A 17,118-nucleotide genomic window follows, 5' to 3' on the forward strand; every position below is an offset into this window, starting at 1 on the left:
TAACCCCCCGCCTTTCCTGTGTAATTGCAAACACCAAAACTCTCAACCGCATGCCAACCCGCAAACCTGCCGTGGTGCAGCTTCCGAGTCGAACCTGCTGAAGATCCGCATCAAGCAGCGGGTCATCGAGAAACGTGCCATGACGGGGCCGGCGCTCGCCCGCCGCCAGGAACGGCTCCAGCAGGCGGCCCAGCGCCGACTCCAGAAGCAACAGCAGCAGCAGCAGCACCAGCACGGTTCCCACCCGCATCCGACGCACCCGCAGTTGTCCGCGCTGGCCGCCGCACATTCCGCAAGTACGTATTCGTTTCTTTGGTGGTAGATCATGGCGGGATCAGGATGATGAAGGAAGAAGAAGCAGACGACGGTCGACGGAACTCTCCGGTAAACGGTTACACTTTGACTGCGTGATTTTGTGTGCGTGTGTGAAGACTAATCTGCGAACGCGCGCGCGCCATAACCTCACATTCTAGCAGCTGCCGCAGCCGCCACCGCCACCCTGCGATTGTTCTCGCTAAACACTAACTCTCAACCGTTTCGCGCGCCATCTCTGGTTCGCTAGCGTCACTAACCAAACGATTCTTTTCGCTACTCTCCCACAGATTGCGCCACCGGAGGAACGCCCGATTCGGGTCCAAACTCACCGCCCGCCCTCGGAAGTCGCGGCTCCCCGTCCAACGCACCCATCCAGGAGGAGAACGAAGATCCGCAGTACGGCCCCGGCGGTCGGTCCAGCATCAACGACCTCTCACTCTTCAGTTCGCCCTCGATGCCGAACATTTCCCTCGGACGGCCACACCTTGCCGACAATCCGCTGATGGTACCGCTGAGACCTCCCCATCCGCTGGTGGCCGCTGCCGGTCAGCAGCCACCACCACCCTCCTCTCACCACCAATCTCAGCAGCAGCAGTTTGGGGCGGCCATGTTGGAACAGCTTACGGAGCAGCAGCTGCAGGCGGCTGCTGCGGCGGCCGCAGCTGCCGCCGCCGCCAGTGGGCTGTCCATCAATCCGGCCCACCACCTGGCGGGAATGCATGCCGGGGTGCCGCCGCCCGTCCCCGTGTACGGTCATCCCATAACGGACGCCCAGGTGGCGCAAGCGCGGTTACACAAGCAGGGCCACAGGCCGCTGGGGAGGACGCAGTCGGCGCCGTTGCCGCTCGGGCACCCGATGCTGACGGGGGCGGCCGGGGTGAACATTGGACAGACGCACTACGAGAACAGTGATGTGAGTATTTGATACGTTTTGAAACCGGTGTCGAAACTCAATTTCCCAAAATACGTTTTTTTTTTTATTTTCAAGATTTTTTGATATGTTTTAGGGGACAAAAATTCGCAACTTTTCAGCCATAGAGAAACATGGTCAAAAATTCAGCCGCCGAGTTATGAATTTTTTGAAAAAACAGTAATTTTTGGAAAAAAAAAACGAAGTTTCATGCAAAATTAAGTTTGACATTATTTTTTAATGCAAAATTGAATTTGCAATCGAAAAGTACTTTACAGATTTTTTGATAAAGGGCTCCGTTTTCAAGATATAGCCACCGAAAGTTTGATTTTAGCGAAATATTTGTAGTTTTTCAATTTTAAAAATAGTGACCATGAGTGACCGTTTCTAAAAATATTTTTTTGAAAAGTTCAGAAAATTTTCTATACAATTGTCTAAGAGACATTGAAGATTGGACCTCGGGTTGCTGAGATAGAGCCGCTTTAAGAAAAAGAAACACGAAAATTGAAGCTTTCCTAATCTCACCAAAACAACCCACTATTTTCTAATGACCATATCTCAGCAAATAATGGTCCGATTTTCAATTTTAATGCATGAAACATTCGTGAAATTTCCCGATCTCTCGAAAAAAAATATTTTGAAATTTTTTCAATAAAGACTAGCATTTTAAATGGGCGTAATATTCAATGTTTGGCCCTTTTAAAATGTCAGTCTTGATTTAAAAAATTTCCAAAAATTTTTTTCGAAAAGATCGAAAAATTTCACGAATTTTTCATGTTTTAACATTGAAAATCGGACCATTAGCTGCTGAGATATGAGGGCTTTTGTTAATTTGATTTGGTTAACCGCGGTGGATTTTCTTGAAATAATTCGAACTGTCAAAAATCCACCAAAGCATCTACCGGTGGATACTTTTCTACCACAGATTTTTGTGCGATCAATGTGGTAGATGCTTCGGTGGATGTTTGACAGTTCGAATTATTTCAAGAAAATCCACCGCGGTTAACCAAATCAAATTAACAAAAGCCCTATGGTCATTAGAAAATGGTGGGTTGTTTTGGTGAGATTTAGAAAACTTCAATTTTCGTGTTTCTTTTTCTTAAAGCGGCTCTATCTCAGCAACCCGAGGTCCAATCTTCAATGTCTCTTAGACAATTTTATAGCAAATTTTCTGAACTTTCAAAAAAAAAATTTAGAAATGGTCACTTTTGGTCACTATTTTTAAAAATTGAAAAACTGCAAATATTTCGCTAAAATCAAACTTTCGGTGGCTATATCTTGAAAACGGAGCCCTTTATCAAAAAATCTGTAAAGTACTTTTCGATTGAAAATTCAATTTTGCATTAAAAAATAATGTCAAACTTAATTTTGCATGAAACTTCGTTTTTTTTCCAAAAATTACTGTTTTTTCAAAAAAATCATAACTCGGCGGCTGATTTTTTGACCATGTTTCTCTATGGCTGAAAAGTTGCGGATTTTTGTCCCCTAAAACATATCAAAAAATCGTGAAAATAAAAAAAAAACATATTTTGGGAAATTGAGTTTTAGTGAAAAAAAAGTTGATAAAACAATCTGCAATTTTTTTCCGTGTACCTTTATTTTTCTCTAAAGTCCTCAAGAATACCTACAACTTTGCCGAAGACACCAAATTGATCAGAAAATTCACTCAAAAGTTACAGCTGTTTGAATATTTACATACCATTTTTGTATGGACAGCAGCCAAAATTGTATGGAGACTTGTATGGGTGAACCAATGAAGCAAAATAGCTTATTTGGTCATAGGGAAGGCCCCCACAAAGTTCAAATCAAATAAAAAAATACAAAAAATAAAAATGGTCGAAATCGGCCGATTTCGTAGAGAGTTGCTCTACTGTTAATTTTAATAATTTTATTTTGTTATAATCTTAAAACTTTTTGATTGTTTTAATTTTTTTATTCCTATATTTCCTAATTTTTATTAGTTTTTTTTTATTTTTTAAACTTTTTTATTTTGTTGTTTTTTTTAACATTCAACTTCTAAGTTTGAAAAATGTCACTCGATTATCGCCAAACTCGCTGAACTTAATGGATTTTCACAGTTTCGGTTGGATCGATCTGGGTTCCCATGAGTCTCCATTCAGAATCAAAAAGTTTATTTAGGCACCTTAAAAGTAATGATAAAAAAGATTTTGACAGTAGAAGCCTTTTAAAGACTAAGAGTTAGGAAAACAGTATATTTCTGCTTCCTAAGTTGCCCTCATTTTCAATCGACGATATCTTGGAAACTATTGATCTGATTTTAAATGTCAAATAAATTAAACCTTTGCAAAATTTTGCAATCTTATTTGAAAAAAAATATTTTCAGGAATTTTGAAATCACGACTAACATTGAAAAAATGCGAAATAAGTAGAAGAAAGTAGCTAAAATTGAACCTTCCAAAATCAGAGCATGTTCAAAAAATCATGTGTAATTGCATTGCTTCTTGTGCACATAAACATATGAAACTCAATCGCTTATAGGACTCAAAAAAACCTTTAGATTTCTAAAAGATTTAATTGTTCACGCAGAAAATTAGTGAAATTTACATTTTTGACGTCGTTTAAGATGGATAGACGTATTAGATGGAGTTATCATTCAGAAAATTTCTATATAATTACATGCAACAATTACGACAATGTTTTTTTGTAGTTTACATCACCAAATCACTGACTCTTGTTTCAGAGCAACTCTGAACTTAAAAGATAATGATTTCAAATTATTAGTTTTTACATTTTTGGCTTAAAAGGTATCCCAAAACATATGAAAATGTATATAAAAAACATTTTACAGGGTGGCCACTGAAGTCGGGAAATGGTCGGGAAATAAGTTATTAAAATATTTTTCCAAATTTTTACCTTGAACTTTTTCTTAAGTATGGGCAAATTACTGTAGATAAAGCTTGATTTTCAGTTATTGGAAAACTCGAAAAAAAAAATCAAATCGTTGTTAGTTCTAAGCAGCGATGGAATAATCATCATCAAACGAAAATCTTTAGATGCTCATCAAGAGAAAAAATCCGACGGGAGCATGGCTCTCCTCTTTCGCGCATGAAAGCTTGGTAAAAAAAAATCTAAAAAAATCATCATCTTGATTATTTTGCGGAACATCTTTTTCACTACTACACATGCAATTGAAATGTCACACGTCGAAATATGTATGACCTGTCACATTTTGTAGATGGGCAATGTGTGTAAACAAAGTGAAATAAATATTTTTGAGTGGTGCTGACAAGGAAATTCACAGAAAATCATCAGCAGATTGATTTCCTTGGATAATTTCGAGAGCGATTTTCTTTTGAGTGATTTGCCTCCTCTCTCTTTCGCGGGTGAAGAAAGTTCGCAAGCGAAATTGATTTTTTAGCGATTATTCCATCCCTGGTAAAGAGTGAAAAATTAATATATATAAATATATTTTGGTTTTAGTTATTGCTGAAATGTTATAATAAATATATAATCAAGAGTTTTGAATAAAATAAGTGCGAAATTATAGAATCTTATCAAACTTATTCTTTCATAGAAAAAAAATCAAAACTGTAATTTTTTTTATTTAGTTTTTCAAAGAATATTTAAAATAGTGCAAAATATTTTTCCACATATTTTCCAAATTCCTTGAAATAATTTTAACAGTAGTCATGTTTGAAGCATTCCTTGATAAAAAATAAATCTCGGAATAAAATTTTAAATTCAGTTTTCTTTAACTTTTTGGTTGAAAAAAGTATCAAGAACTGTACGTTCGCTAGTTTAAAACATAAACATTGAAATTATAATTTTTCTTTTTTTTTCAAAGACTAAATTGTTTATGTTTCTACTCTGAATAAAAAAAAAGTATTTTTTGAGTATTTGTTGTTAAGTTTCTGTTTTTTACAAAAATTGACAATACTTTGATTAAAAAAAGCATTTAAATTTTTGTGTTGGATGGTTGATCTTTGCTTTTTTATAACGAGTTTTGTAAATGCCTATCATTTAAGTTTCTGGAAAAGTTGGGAAAATGGCGGAAATTTGAAAATGTGATTTAAATGGTCACCCTGATTTTACTTTTTGCACTTGATTTTCTCGACTTTGACTAATCGAAATTTGTCCGGATTTGTTTCATTCGGTAAAATTTCGGGTTCTACAGCTTGGAGTTAAAAATTGAATAGCTCAATTTAGTTAGGTAAATAAACAACTTTGGTAGTGTTAAAAAGGTTTGATCTCCAGATAACCTCATCAGTTCCGGTTAAGATGTCGTAGATCTTCACCATAATCCATATTTAGGGATTTTTCAAACAACAACAACTTTAAAAATTGTGACGACATAAAATTTGTAAAATATTTGCGATCGGCAAAAAAAGTGTACTTATTTTCCCCCAAAAAAGTCATGATCATACTTACATTATTGCCCAAGACACCAAATCGATCAGATTAAAACATAAATTCAGAATAAAAAATATAATTTTTGTAATTCTTTATAAAAATAATCAAATAATTCAATTGTCTAATTTGAACTAACCCGTTTCACCCTCTTCTCCCCCCTCCCACCAGGCCGAACGCCAAGCGTACGAGCAGCACCTGCTGATGAAGCAGAAAATCCGCCAGACGGCGCTGAACCGCGCCAACTGCGTCCGCGAACCCCAGCTCAAGGAGGAGGTCGAAAGTGGCGAGGTGATCGACCTCACCGACAAAAAGCAACCTCCGAAGACGACGGTCATAACGGCGGCGGCGAGCACAACGACCACCGTCAACAACGGGCTGGGCAGCGTGATCAAGAGTACGTCGCACACGTCGCTGCTGCAGCGGGATCCGTCGGCGGAGAGTTTGCAGCAGCAGCAGCACGTGGAGTTTATGCAGCAGCGGGAGCGGGAGTTGGCGTTGATGCGGCACTCGATGCAGCTGGGGATGCTGGAGGATCAGTACCAGAGGGCGGCGGCGGCGGGGATGTTGAGGCCGTTGTCGCGGACGTCGTCGAGTCCGTTGGTGCATTTGGGGGCGCCGGCGAGCAGTAATCATCCGATGACGACGGCGCTGTCGGACACCGGGCAGGACGATATTCCGCCGCCGGTGAACTTGACGGTGCAGAACAGGAGCCGGAGCATGCTGAGTTACACGAACGAGGGATTGACGAGTCCGGGGCCGTTGCAGTTGACGACTTCGTCGTCGGCGTCGGCGATTCCGATACGGTTGGTGCAGCAGCAGCAGCAGAGTGGGAAGCCGACGACCGGGCTGGCGTTTGACAGTTTGATGTTGAAGCATACTTGTGTTTGCGGGGACAACGCGGCCCATCCGGAGCACAGCGGCAGGTTGCAGAGCGTTTGGGCGAGGTTGGTGGAGACGGGGCTGGCGTCGCGTTGCGACAAGCTGCGATCGAGGAAGGCGACCCAGGAAGAACTTCAAACTGTGCATACGGAAGCGCATTCGCTGCTGTTCGGGACGAGTCAGCTGAACCGCCAGAAGGTGGACGCCAGCCGGGTCAGTTTCGTGCGGTTGGCTTGCGGCGGAGTTGGGGTGGATTTGGACACGACCTGGAACGAACACCACACGGCTGCCGCGGCTCGAATGGCCGCCGGTTGCGTGATAGACCTCGCGTACAAAGCAGCCAAGGCGGAAATCCGGAACGGGTTCGCCGTGGTCCGTCCCCCGGGTCATCACGCCGAACCGAACGCCGCCATGGGCTTCTGCTTCTTCAACTCGATCGCCATCGCGGCCAAAGTGCTGCGCCAGCGACTTCCCTCCGACGTCCAGCGGGTTCTGATCGTCGACTGGGACGTGCACCACGGCAACGGAACGCAGCAGGTCTTCTACGACGATCCGAACGTGCTCTATCTGTCCATCCATCGGCACGACGACGGCAACTTCTTCCCCGGAACGGGAGGTCCCACCGAGTGCGGAGCCGGCCCGGGCCTCGGTTTCAACGTCAACATTGCCTGGTCCGGCGGGTTGAGCCCGCCGCTAGGCGATGCCGAATATCTGGCCGCGTTCCGCACCGTTGTGATGCCGATTGCGCGCGAGTTCCAGCCGGATCTGGTGCTCGTGTCGGCCGGGTTCGACGCGGCCTTTGGCCATCCGGCTCCGCTCGGCGGGTACATGGTGTCGCCGGCCTGCTTCGGGTACCTGACGCGCGAGCTCATGAAGCTGGCCGAGGGAAAGGTAAGATCCAACAATCTCCATCCTAAACGTTTACTGACCAACCCCCCTCCCCCTCCCTCGTAGGTCGTCCTCGCCCTGGAAGGTGGCTACGATCTGCCCGCCATCTGTGACTCCGCCCAGGAGTGCGTGCGCGCCCTGCTCGGTGACGACCTGTCACCGATAGCCGCCACCGAACTGTCCCGCCCCCCGTGTCAGTCGGCGATCGAAACGCTCCAGAAGACGATCGCCATCCAGATGACGCACTGGCCCTGCGTCAAGCGGCTCGCCCACACCGTGGGCTTCTCGGCGATGCAAGCGGTCAGTGGGCCGCTGAGCGGTTCGGGCGACCGGGAAGAGTCGGACACGGTGACGGCGATGGCCGGGCTGTCGATGCAGCCGCCGAATCGGTAAGTTTGAAATATAGAGGGGAATTCGCCATTTAGCCGTTCAAAAGTGTAATTTAAACAAAACAAATTATAAAGCCCATAATTTTGTACCCTGCTGATGAAATTTTACTCATTTTGTGATGTAAAATTACACGTTTTCCTGACACAAATTCTTTCAGAAAATATTTTGTTCAATACAAAAGTATTATATCAGAAACAGTGTTAATTTACATTTTTTTGTGTGTAATTTCCACTGAAATTGATGTATTTCAAATGCAATAACTTTGAAAAAGATGATAGTTAATCAATATATATCATGATATCTTTTGTTACATGATTTACCGTGTAACATTTTTTCTGTGCTGGTAATATCCAATTAAATTTAGGTAATATTACATCAAAACGAGTGGGTCTCGTGGCGCAGGGGTAGCGGCTTCGGCTGCCGATCCCGATGATGCTATGAGACGCGGGTTCGATTCCCGCCTTATCCACTGAGCTTCTATCGGATGGTGAAGTAAAACGTCGGTCCCGGTTTCTCCTGTCTCGTCAGAGGCGCTGGAGCAGAAATCCCACGTTAGAGGAAGGCCATGCCCCGGGGGGCGTAGTGCCAATAGTTTCGTTTTTTTTACATCAAAACGAGATTACAACTTATAATTATTTAAACTTTTTTTTCAAAGTTAAAAAAAGTTGAATATTGACGAGTAGAAAATTGGGAAGAGTAAATCTACCTCTTTTTTATGTGATTTTTTTTCCAAAATTAGGTATGTAATTAGGTATGTAATTTTTCCTCAAGCCTTTGTCATTTACGTTGACAATATGTAAATTTACATTGTTTAATTTAAAATGTTTTCACACAAATGATGCCACATTTCCAGATGTGATTATCCTTATTTGGTTGCTTTCTGTCGTCTTATTGACTCGAGTAATATTGCCGTTCTCGTGATGTATTTATTTTTTGTTGACAGCTGGCAGTTAAACATACAAAAAGTGACATGGCAATGAAAAAATAAGACGATAAATCACGATAAAAAAAACAATTGAATTTTGAAAAGATGAAAATGTTTACGTTACCTCTATTTTGGTGAAAAAATTGAACTTAATAGAAAATGATGAAAATTTTACCAGTTCCTGATGTAAAATTACTTACAAAATCTGTCACCATTCCCAGTTCCGTCAAGTTTTCATGATAATACATCAAAAGTTGGATGCAAGTTGCATAAAATTGAATAGAAAATTCATATTTGCATGACAATTGTCTGACAATTTATTTAAGCTTTATATTTGCTTCGGCTGCCGATCCCGATGATGCTATGAGACGCGGGTTCGATTCCCGCCTTATCCACTGAGCTTCTATCGGATGGTGAAGTAAAACGTCGGTCCCGGTTTCTCCTGTCTCGTCAGAGGCGCTGGAGCAGAAATCCCACGTTAGAGGAAGGCCATGCCCCGGGGGGCGTAGTGCCAATAGTTTCGTTTTTTTTTTCATTTACTAAATATCCATTAGATTGTTCTATTTCATGCAAAGAAAAAATCATTGTTTTGTCTGTGTTTTTGTATTTTTCTGCACATTTGCTGACATAAAAAAAATTCAATTCCTTGGAATTGATAATTTCATTTGTTTTTACTGTGCGTTCAAAAAAATTTCAATATTTATTAATTTTTAAGACAAATTCTTTGAAATTTTAGGACATCTTTTTGAAAAAATGGCTCAAATAGCCACAAAACATTTTTTTTGTGTTGAAAAAAATGATAAGACGACATATTTTTCAAATAATCAATTTTATCCAGTTCAAAAGTGCTCAATCTTATCTCATATTTTTAATATTATGGAAGCATAGAGTGGATCGTTAATTCTAATGGAACTACCTTCGAATTAGTGGACATTAGAAGTAGCGAAATTAGAATTAATGAATTCGCTTTGTAACACTTTAGAAATTGATATTTCATAAATTTGTGACCTGGCACGAAATTTCCTGATTTTCTGATTAGGGTAAAAAAAATTACAGTTTTCTCAAAACTTATGTCTTCTTTTCACAAAATGGAAATGAAGTTATTGTACAGTTCGAATTCAATGTAGTCCGTCAAATTCTACGTAAATTTTGGAATATCCATATGATTTGATGTAAATTTTCATGTAACATGCATTTAAATTTACATCATTTTTAGTGATGTCTTATCGTACATGATTTATCAAGTAGCTTTTTTTCTATGCCCATAATATCCCAATTATTGAAATTGTTTGTTTAAAATTTGGTTGGTTAAATATTACCTCTTTTTGAGTAATTTTACTTTAAAAATTTGTATCAATGTGAATTTGATGAAAATTTACCAGTTCCTCATGTAATATTACATGTTGTTGTTGTTGTTGATTTTATTGGGGGAACTTTAACCCTATGGGTCATTCGCTCCCATTGTAATATTACATATTTTGGAATATTTTTCTCTATTTCTTTTTTTAGCGAACCGTGGTCCCAAAAATTCATAAATTGTAAAATGATCAAAAAGTTTTAATTTGATTTAAAATAAATAAATAAACAGTATAAAAAGTATTCTTAATTGTTTGCAATCAATTTTATAAGTTTTTCCAATGAAAAAATCAGTTTTAGTATTTGTTTTTAAGACAAACCATGAAGGGGGGAGGGGGGATAATATATGCAATGGCCTTATTACAGCATCATGTTTAAGATTTACTTTCAGGCTAAAAAAATAATATTAAATCTGGGAATGGGTGCATCTTTTTTTGTCAGAAAAAATGTCGAATTTTACGTCTAAAGATGTGTAAATTTTTTTAAAATCAAAGTTGAGGTTAAATTACATCATAAAAGAGGGAATTTTACATTGAAAAGGTTGAATTTTGGATGGTGTAATATTACACCTCTTTCATGTAAAATTACATTAATTCATTTACAACGGGTCAATTACACAGAAAACGATGTAAATTTATTTTATACATTTGAACGAATTCCTCGATGCAAATATTTAAATTGTTCCGACAATCCGCAATAAAGAAAACAAAATCCCTCTCTTCCCAACAGAACATCGGACATCTCGCGCGAGGACTCCGAGGAGCCAATGGATCAGGACGAGTCCAAGTAGGACGCCGGCCAAGCCGGCTAAGCAGCTCGAGTCATCCCGCTTGTGGACGCTAAAGATGGCGCCTCACAAACTCTCTTGGCTTGGGGCAGGCGTCAAAGTCAAGGCCGGAGTTTTTTTTGGACGAAGCGGAAAGCAAAAATTGACGCAAAAGAAAACAAAATGTTACCTCGATGTGAAGTAAGTGTAATTTTACCTGTTATAGAGGGAGAGGGAGAGAGATGGGAGAGAGCAAACGCTGTGAGAAGCGTTGCGCGAGAGAGAAAGGGGAGAGAGTATTTAAGAGAGCGTTACAGAGCTTAGACAAGTTTTTAAGAGAGAGCGCGAGAGTGGAATCAATTTGACAGTTGTTGGTTTGAGACCATGAAATGAAAAAAAGAACTCAAAATCAGGGAAAACTAATATTGTGGTTGAATTCGGAAACAAAGCTGTTGTACTAATTGTTATAAGGGGAAATTTTGGAGGGTTTGGGGAGGAAAGAGAGAGGGAGAGAGCACATTTTTGAAGAGAGTCGACGACCTTTGGTCAAATTTAAAATTGTTTTATTTTTGGCACAACAAAACTCAGAGTTGACAAACCGCTCTGGGTGCATTCGTAGAACAGAACTTGTAGTGATATCATCGTAACAGAAATATATTTCCGTTTTTTCGTTGGTTGTTCATTGTTGGCTGTTGGGAAATTTCATCGTATGGAAATAGAGGGAAATATATATACATATTTGAAAAAATATATAAACTAATCTGGATGTGAAACGCAAAATTTCGTTCAAAACAGAAATCATAAAGGTAAAATACAGTTAAGATTACAACATTACAGAAAAAAGTACGTTTGTTTTACAAAATGCAAAGAAAGCGGTAATTACAAAGTAATTTTTATAGGAAACTAACAAACAAAAACGCTGACTTCTTATATACTTGTACTAAAAAAAACAACTTTTTCAAACACAGAAACAATCTTTTAATCTTCTCAAACGCGTACGCACGGTGGAAACATCTCGCAAACAAAACGTATTCCTTCCAACGTAGTGCTAAAAAGTCGCACTTTTGTCACCACAAACCATTTGGAGAAACACTTGTACTAAACAAAAATCACGAAAGCAACCGTACTCTCTCATCCCTATCACAAAAAAACGAAACAAAAATCTGCTCAACCACACACAAACAACTTGCACGCTTGCTCCTTTTTCTAGAAAGCAAAAAAAAAGTTGTACTAAAATTTTAGTACAAGTTTGAATTGTACTAAAAAAATGTCCACAAAAATGTACGAACATTTTAGTATCAAAAATGTTGTACTAAATTTAAGTACTCACAAATTTTGTACTAAAAGTTTAGTACACACCCCTAAAATCAGCCCAAACGAATACCAAGTAAAATAGCGAATAAATGCAACACGAACACACTCAAGAATTACAACAAGATTTATAACTGCTGCCATAAAACAATAAAACTAGAGAGAGAGCGAGAGAAAAAATAACCTAGCGAGAGATAACCTTTTAAATCCACGTAAACAAACAGCCTGCTGCGAGAGTTTTTTGGTTTCGGTTCTCTTTTTTCCGTTTTTCCTTGTGCTAATGTGCGTAGCAAAATTGATTGCGACTTTCGCAAAAAAAAGAAAGAAAATACAGAGATAATATTTATACTAGTAACGAAAATCGCAAAAAAAGAGTACATTTTTAACAAACAGTTTATCTTTAATAAGTGTTGAGTGACCTTAATGTATACCAACGAAAAGAGAGTAAAACCATTTAATACAGATTGCAAACAGATATAAAGAATATAGTAAAAAACGTACATTTCAAAAAACAAAATAAAAACTTAAAGCTTTCAGAACAAAGTACTAAAAAAAGGGTAACGATGCGATAGGTAGCAAATTTGAACGTTTAACACACACACTATTTAAAGAGGGCAAGGTCGCTGAAAAAATATTTTACAAATCACACTTGAAGCTTACCGAACGCTATCTACTTGCTGTTTCTCGTCCATTTTGGTTGTACTAAAAAAAAGTAACACAACACATAACACACTCATAGCCGAAACAAACGCCGACGCTTTTGGGCTGTACTAAACGCTGAGTTTTGTACTAAAATCAGTAACACAGAGGACGTTTAGTTCCGTTTTTTTACCACAACTGTGCTGTAACTTTTTGTACTAAAATCGGCTGTTCCGACCGAACCGGGTCCGGAAACTCCGCACCATAGTTTGTAGTTCAAGTATATATCTCTATATATTTGTCAAAGTGCTGGTCACTTTGTCTTTGTTTTTTTTTTTCTTATTTCTTGGAAATAACACACACTAATACACACACAATTGTACACAAACAGAAAAATGGGAAAAAAGCCGACGTGGTCGATGTGATATCGTTTCTCAAATAAAATTAAAAAATGCATTTTTCTAACCCCTTCCCCGTCCTCTTCCCCGCCTTTCCCAATTGTTATTGTTTTGTTGCTTTGCCACCACACAATTACTAGCCAGTGAAAAGTTGCTTGAAATGTACGGAATTTTAGTGCAGTTTACTAAAGTTTTGTAGAATGTTCTTAAATTTCAGTACAATGACGTCGATTCAAAATTGAGTATCTTAAATTTACTCATTTTTTGCAGATTGTTAATTTGCGTAAAATTGAGCGTACAGATTACTGTCAACTTGTACTAAATTTGCATACACTACTAAAGTTCAGTAGAGTGACGTTGGCTCAAAATTAACAAGTTGTTCCCAAATTGTACTAAATTGGAGACAATGTTTTAAAATTTAGTACAATTTATTTGAGTTTGAGTACATTGAACTACACTTTTAGTACAATGACTAATGCTCAAAATTGAGTTGGTGAATTTTCATAATTGCATAGGCAAATTGCTATTTTGTACTAAATTTTCATAAACAGTACTAAAGTTTATTACAGTGATGTAGGCTTCAAAATTAATAGATTTTTGCCTAGTTGTACTAAATAAGAGAATTTTTTCTCGAATTTAATTAAATTTTTTAAAGCATTCGTTCATTGAATTACAATTTTAGTACAAATTACTACTCAAAATTGAGCTTTTGACAATTGGCGAATTTTCATGAATGCATGGGCAGAATGCCAATTTGTACTAAATTTTCGTACACGGCACTGAAGTTTAGTACAATGACGTTTAATAAAAATTAACAGTTTATTGCAAGTTTGTACTAGATTTGTGAACAATTTTTCTAAAAATTTAGCACATTTTTTTGAGTTTAAGTTCATTGAAATACAATTTTACTACATTGACATCGTCTCAAAATTGAACATTTGACAGGTGATGAATTTTCGTAATTGCCTGGGCAGATTTTGGAACAAATGGTTAGTATTGTGACGTTGACTCAAAATAAAACAGGTTATTGCCAAATTGTACTAAATTTAGGAAAAATATTTTAAAATTTAGTGTAATTTATTTAAGTTAAAGTACGTTGAATTAAAATTTTAGTACAGCGACCAAGACTAAAAATTGTGCTTTTGGCAGTAAATTCATGTGCAGATTGCAAACTTGTTCTAAATTGTATACATTATACTCATGTTTAGTACAGTGACTTTGACTCAAGAATTTCCGATTGATGTCATTTTGTTTTAAATTGGAGAAAATGTTTTAAAATTTAGTACTATTTATTTGAGTTCAGGTACATTGAATTTTAGTACAATGACTTTAACTCAAAATTAAGCCTTAGACAGTTGATAAGTTTTTGAAAATGTATGGGCAGATTATTACTAGTTTGTACTAAATGTTAGTATACTCTTCTTAAGTTTTTTTTGAATGCTAATATGTACATTGTACTAAAATTTTAGTCAAAAGATATCGACTTATATAACTAAATTTTTGCTCGTTGGTAAATTTACGAAATGCGTAACAATTTAACTCAAGTGAAAAACATTAAATTAAAATTTGATTGGGTGCGAATTTTATCACCAACTTGTACCTATTTTTTATAATTTGTTCTAAAGTTTAGAACAATGTACTTATTTTAAATTCAGGAATCTATTTCCAAACTGAGTAAATTTAATTCATTCAATTTTTAATATTTGGCGAATTTTCCTAAATTCGTGTGCAGATAATCGACAGCATGTACTTTATTTGAAAACAGTGTACCATTTAGTTAAATGTTTAAAAATTCAAAACAATTTGCTGAAATTTTAGTACAATGCTTTAACTCAAAATAGAGTTACCTGAAGTGACCTATTTTTTTACAATTGGTGAGTCTTCGTTAAATTCGTGCGCAGATTATTTCCAACTCAATTTGAAGTTTATTTTATTTTATCTAAATGTTTATAACAACATTTTCAAAGTTTAGAACAATACTCTAAAAGTTTAGAACAATATTCTAACTGTGGTTTGGTTGAGCGTTTTAGCAGAATGCATTACTGTGAATACAAAGAGACGAGTTGTTCCTTTTAATTCCGCTATATATTTTAATATCTTGACAGATACGTATTTCGTCTACTACTTGCAGACTTCATCAGTGTTCTGTTCTCGACTAGTCGAGAACAGAACACTGATGAAGTCTGCAAGTAGTAGACGAAATACGTATCTGTCAAGATATTAAAATATATAGCGGAATTAAAAGGAACAACTCGTCTCTTTGTATTCACAATATTCTAACGTTTGAAACAAAGTTCTAAAATTTAAGCAAAGTGGTCTGAATGTTTAGTACAATGTTCTAAAACATTACTATAATGCACTAAAAGTCTAGTAAAATGTACTGGAAGTTTAGAACAGTGTCCTGAAAGTTTAGTGCAGCAGCGCCGACTCAAAATTGAGTAGGTTAAATTTACTCAATTCTTGCCGAATTTTCTTTAATACTCACGGATTATTGCAAACCGTTTCCGTGAATTCCGTAACGCGAAAAAACACAAACCAGTCTGCGTAACGTAATTTCTGAACGCCTCCGGCTTTGTTTACTTTGTGATAATTTTTGACAACTCACCTCCGGCAACGCTCTTAAACAACACAAAAATGAAAAAAAATAAACTAGTGAAATACGCTTTTGTTGTACTAAAAATGAACATGAAAAAAAGGAATAACCTCAGCAGAAACGACTCACGAATGAAATGACAAATGGAAATTCAACACGAAAGAGAGAGAGAGAGAAAAGTTACATGAATGTTACGCAAACTGAACCAAGAAAAAAAAATTATAATAATGGAGTAAAACTGAAACATTCCTCTTTTAAAGAAAGTTTAAGAAAAGTTAATTTATGTTTAACACAAAAACACACGCAAAGAAATGCATTAAAAATGGTCGCGCGCGAGAGTGAGAGAGTGAGAGTGAGAGCGAGAGAGCGTGAGTGAGTGAGTTGAAGCTCCCACTATTGTTTAGTTAATTATGGTTTAGCGTGCTAAGGAAATGACGACTAAGGCGAGACGAGTTGTACATAGTTTAGAACACTAGCTTCTATTTTTATACCTATTATGTCTTAAATTATCCCACTTTTTTGTTAGATAAAAGCAGTTCTCCCTGTAAAACGTTTAATTTTATGCAATTGTTGCTGTTTTATTTGTTTGTACTAAAAAAAAGAAAGAATATAAAATGCGATAGAATTTATTACGTTTTTCAACGAATACCTAATGTGTGCAAACAGATTGAAGCAGAACACACAAATACGCGTACACACACAGAGACAACAACACAGACACGTGAAAACGAATAGCTAGTTCAATTTAACAAAAAAAGAAGAAGTTAAAAGAAAGAGAGTGTTATTACTCTTTTGATCGAGTGCAAATGGAGAGCTGGGCTAGAGAAAGTATATTTAAAAAGAGAGAAAAAGAAAAATACAGAAAAATTTAGAAAGCAACTAGTTAGCTAAGTTAAAAATGAGAAAAACTAAAAAACAAAACAGTTTTGAACTATTTGAAAACAGAGAAATATATAAAAAAAGTAACAAACTAATCAACGATTCATTTCAAAAATGAAAAATTTAAGGTTAAAAGAGAAAAAGTAATCTATTTTTGGATGCGACACGAAAAAATAAATTTAAACTAAAACCCATTAGTTCCGAAAAGGAAACGAAACTTCTCTCTGCAAAACAAAAAAACAGACAAAAGAGACGCCGCCATCTTTCATCTCATGTAGTTTTAAAACACACACACAAAACAAATTTGACCGGTTCAAACAAACGTAAAAGCACAACATAACCAAAAAAAAAAAACAAAACAGACAAATCTTAACAAATTGATACAATCTGGAAACTGGGCAGAATCAGAGGCCGAGTCGAGACGGAGGCGGAGAGAAGTGGGGGTTAAAGTTTCTGATGTTTTTTTTTTCTTGGGTAAGAGAAAGAGAGAGGCAAGTT

The 17,118-nt window shown here is 37.5% G+C and overlaps 1 protein-coding gene across 7 annotated transcripts in view; it reads left to right on the top strand.

Annotated features, from left to right (window-relative positions):
- The window catches only part of LOC120416915 (histone deacetylase 4), a 130,757-nt gene extending 113,851 nt beyond the window's left edge, over positions 1-16,906 (top strand). For 6 of the 7 annotated variants that reach the window (XM_052706628.1, XM_052706629.1, XM_052706630.1 and 3 more), the window contains exons 8-12: positions 81-296; positions 603-1,228; positions 5,765-7,366; positions 7,430-7,752; positions 10,764-16,906. In XM_052706628.1, the coding sequence (XP_052562588.1) occupies positions 81-296; positions 603-1,228; positions 5,765-7,366; positions 7,430-7,752; positions 10,764-10,824 (2,828 nt within the window). In that variant the 3' untranslated portion in view covers positions 10,825-16,906. The remainder of the gene's footprint in view (positions 1-80; positions 297-602; positions 1,229-5,764; positions 7,367-7,429; positions 7,753-10,763) is intronic. The other variant, XM_052706632.1, reaches the window with a different exon arrangement.
- The last annotated feature ends 212 nt before the right edge of the window (positions 16,907-17,118 follow it).

The sequence above is a fragment of the Culex pipiens genome, chromosome 1 (genome assembly GCF_016801865.2).
Source record: "Culex pipiens pallens isolate TS chromosome 1, TS_CPP_V2, whole genome shotgun sequence".
Lineage (NCBI taxonomy): Eukaryota > Metazoa > Arthropoda > Insecta > Diptera > Culicidae > Culex > Culex pipiens.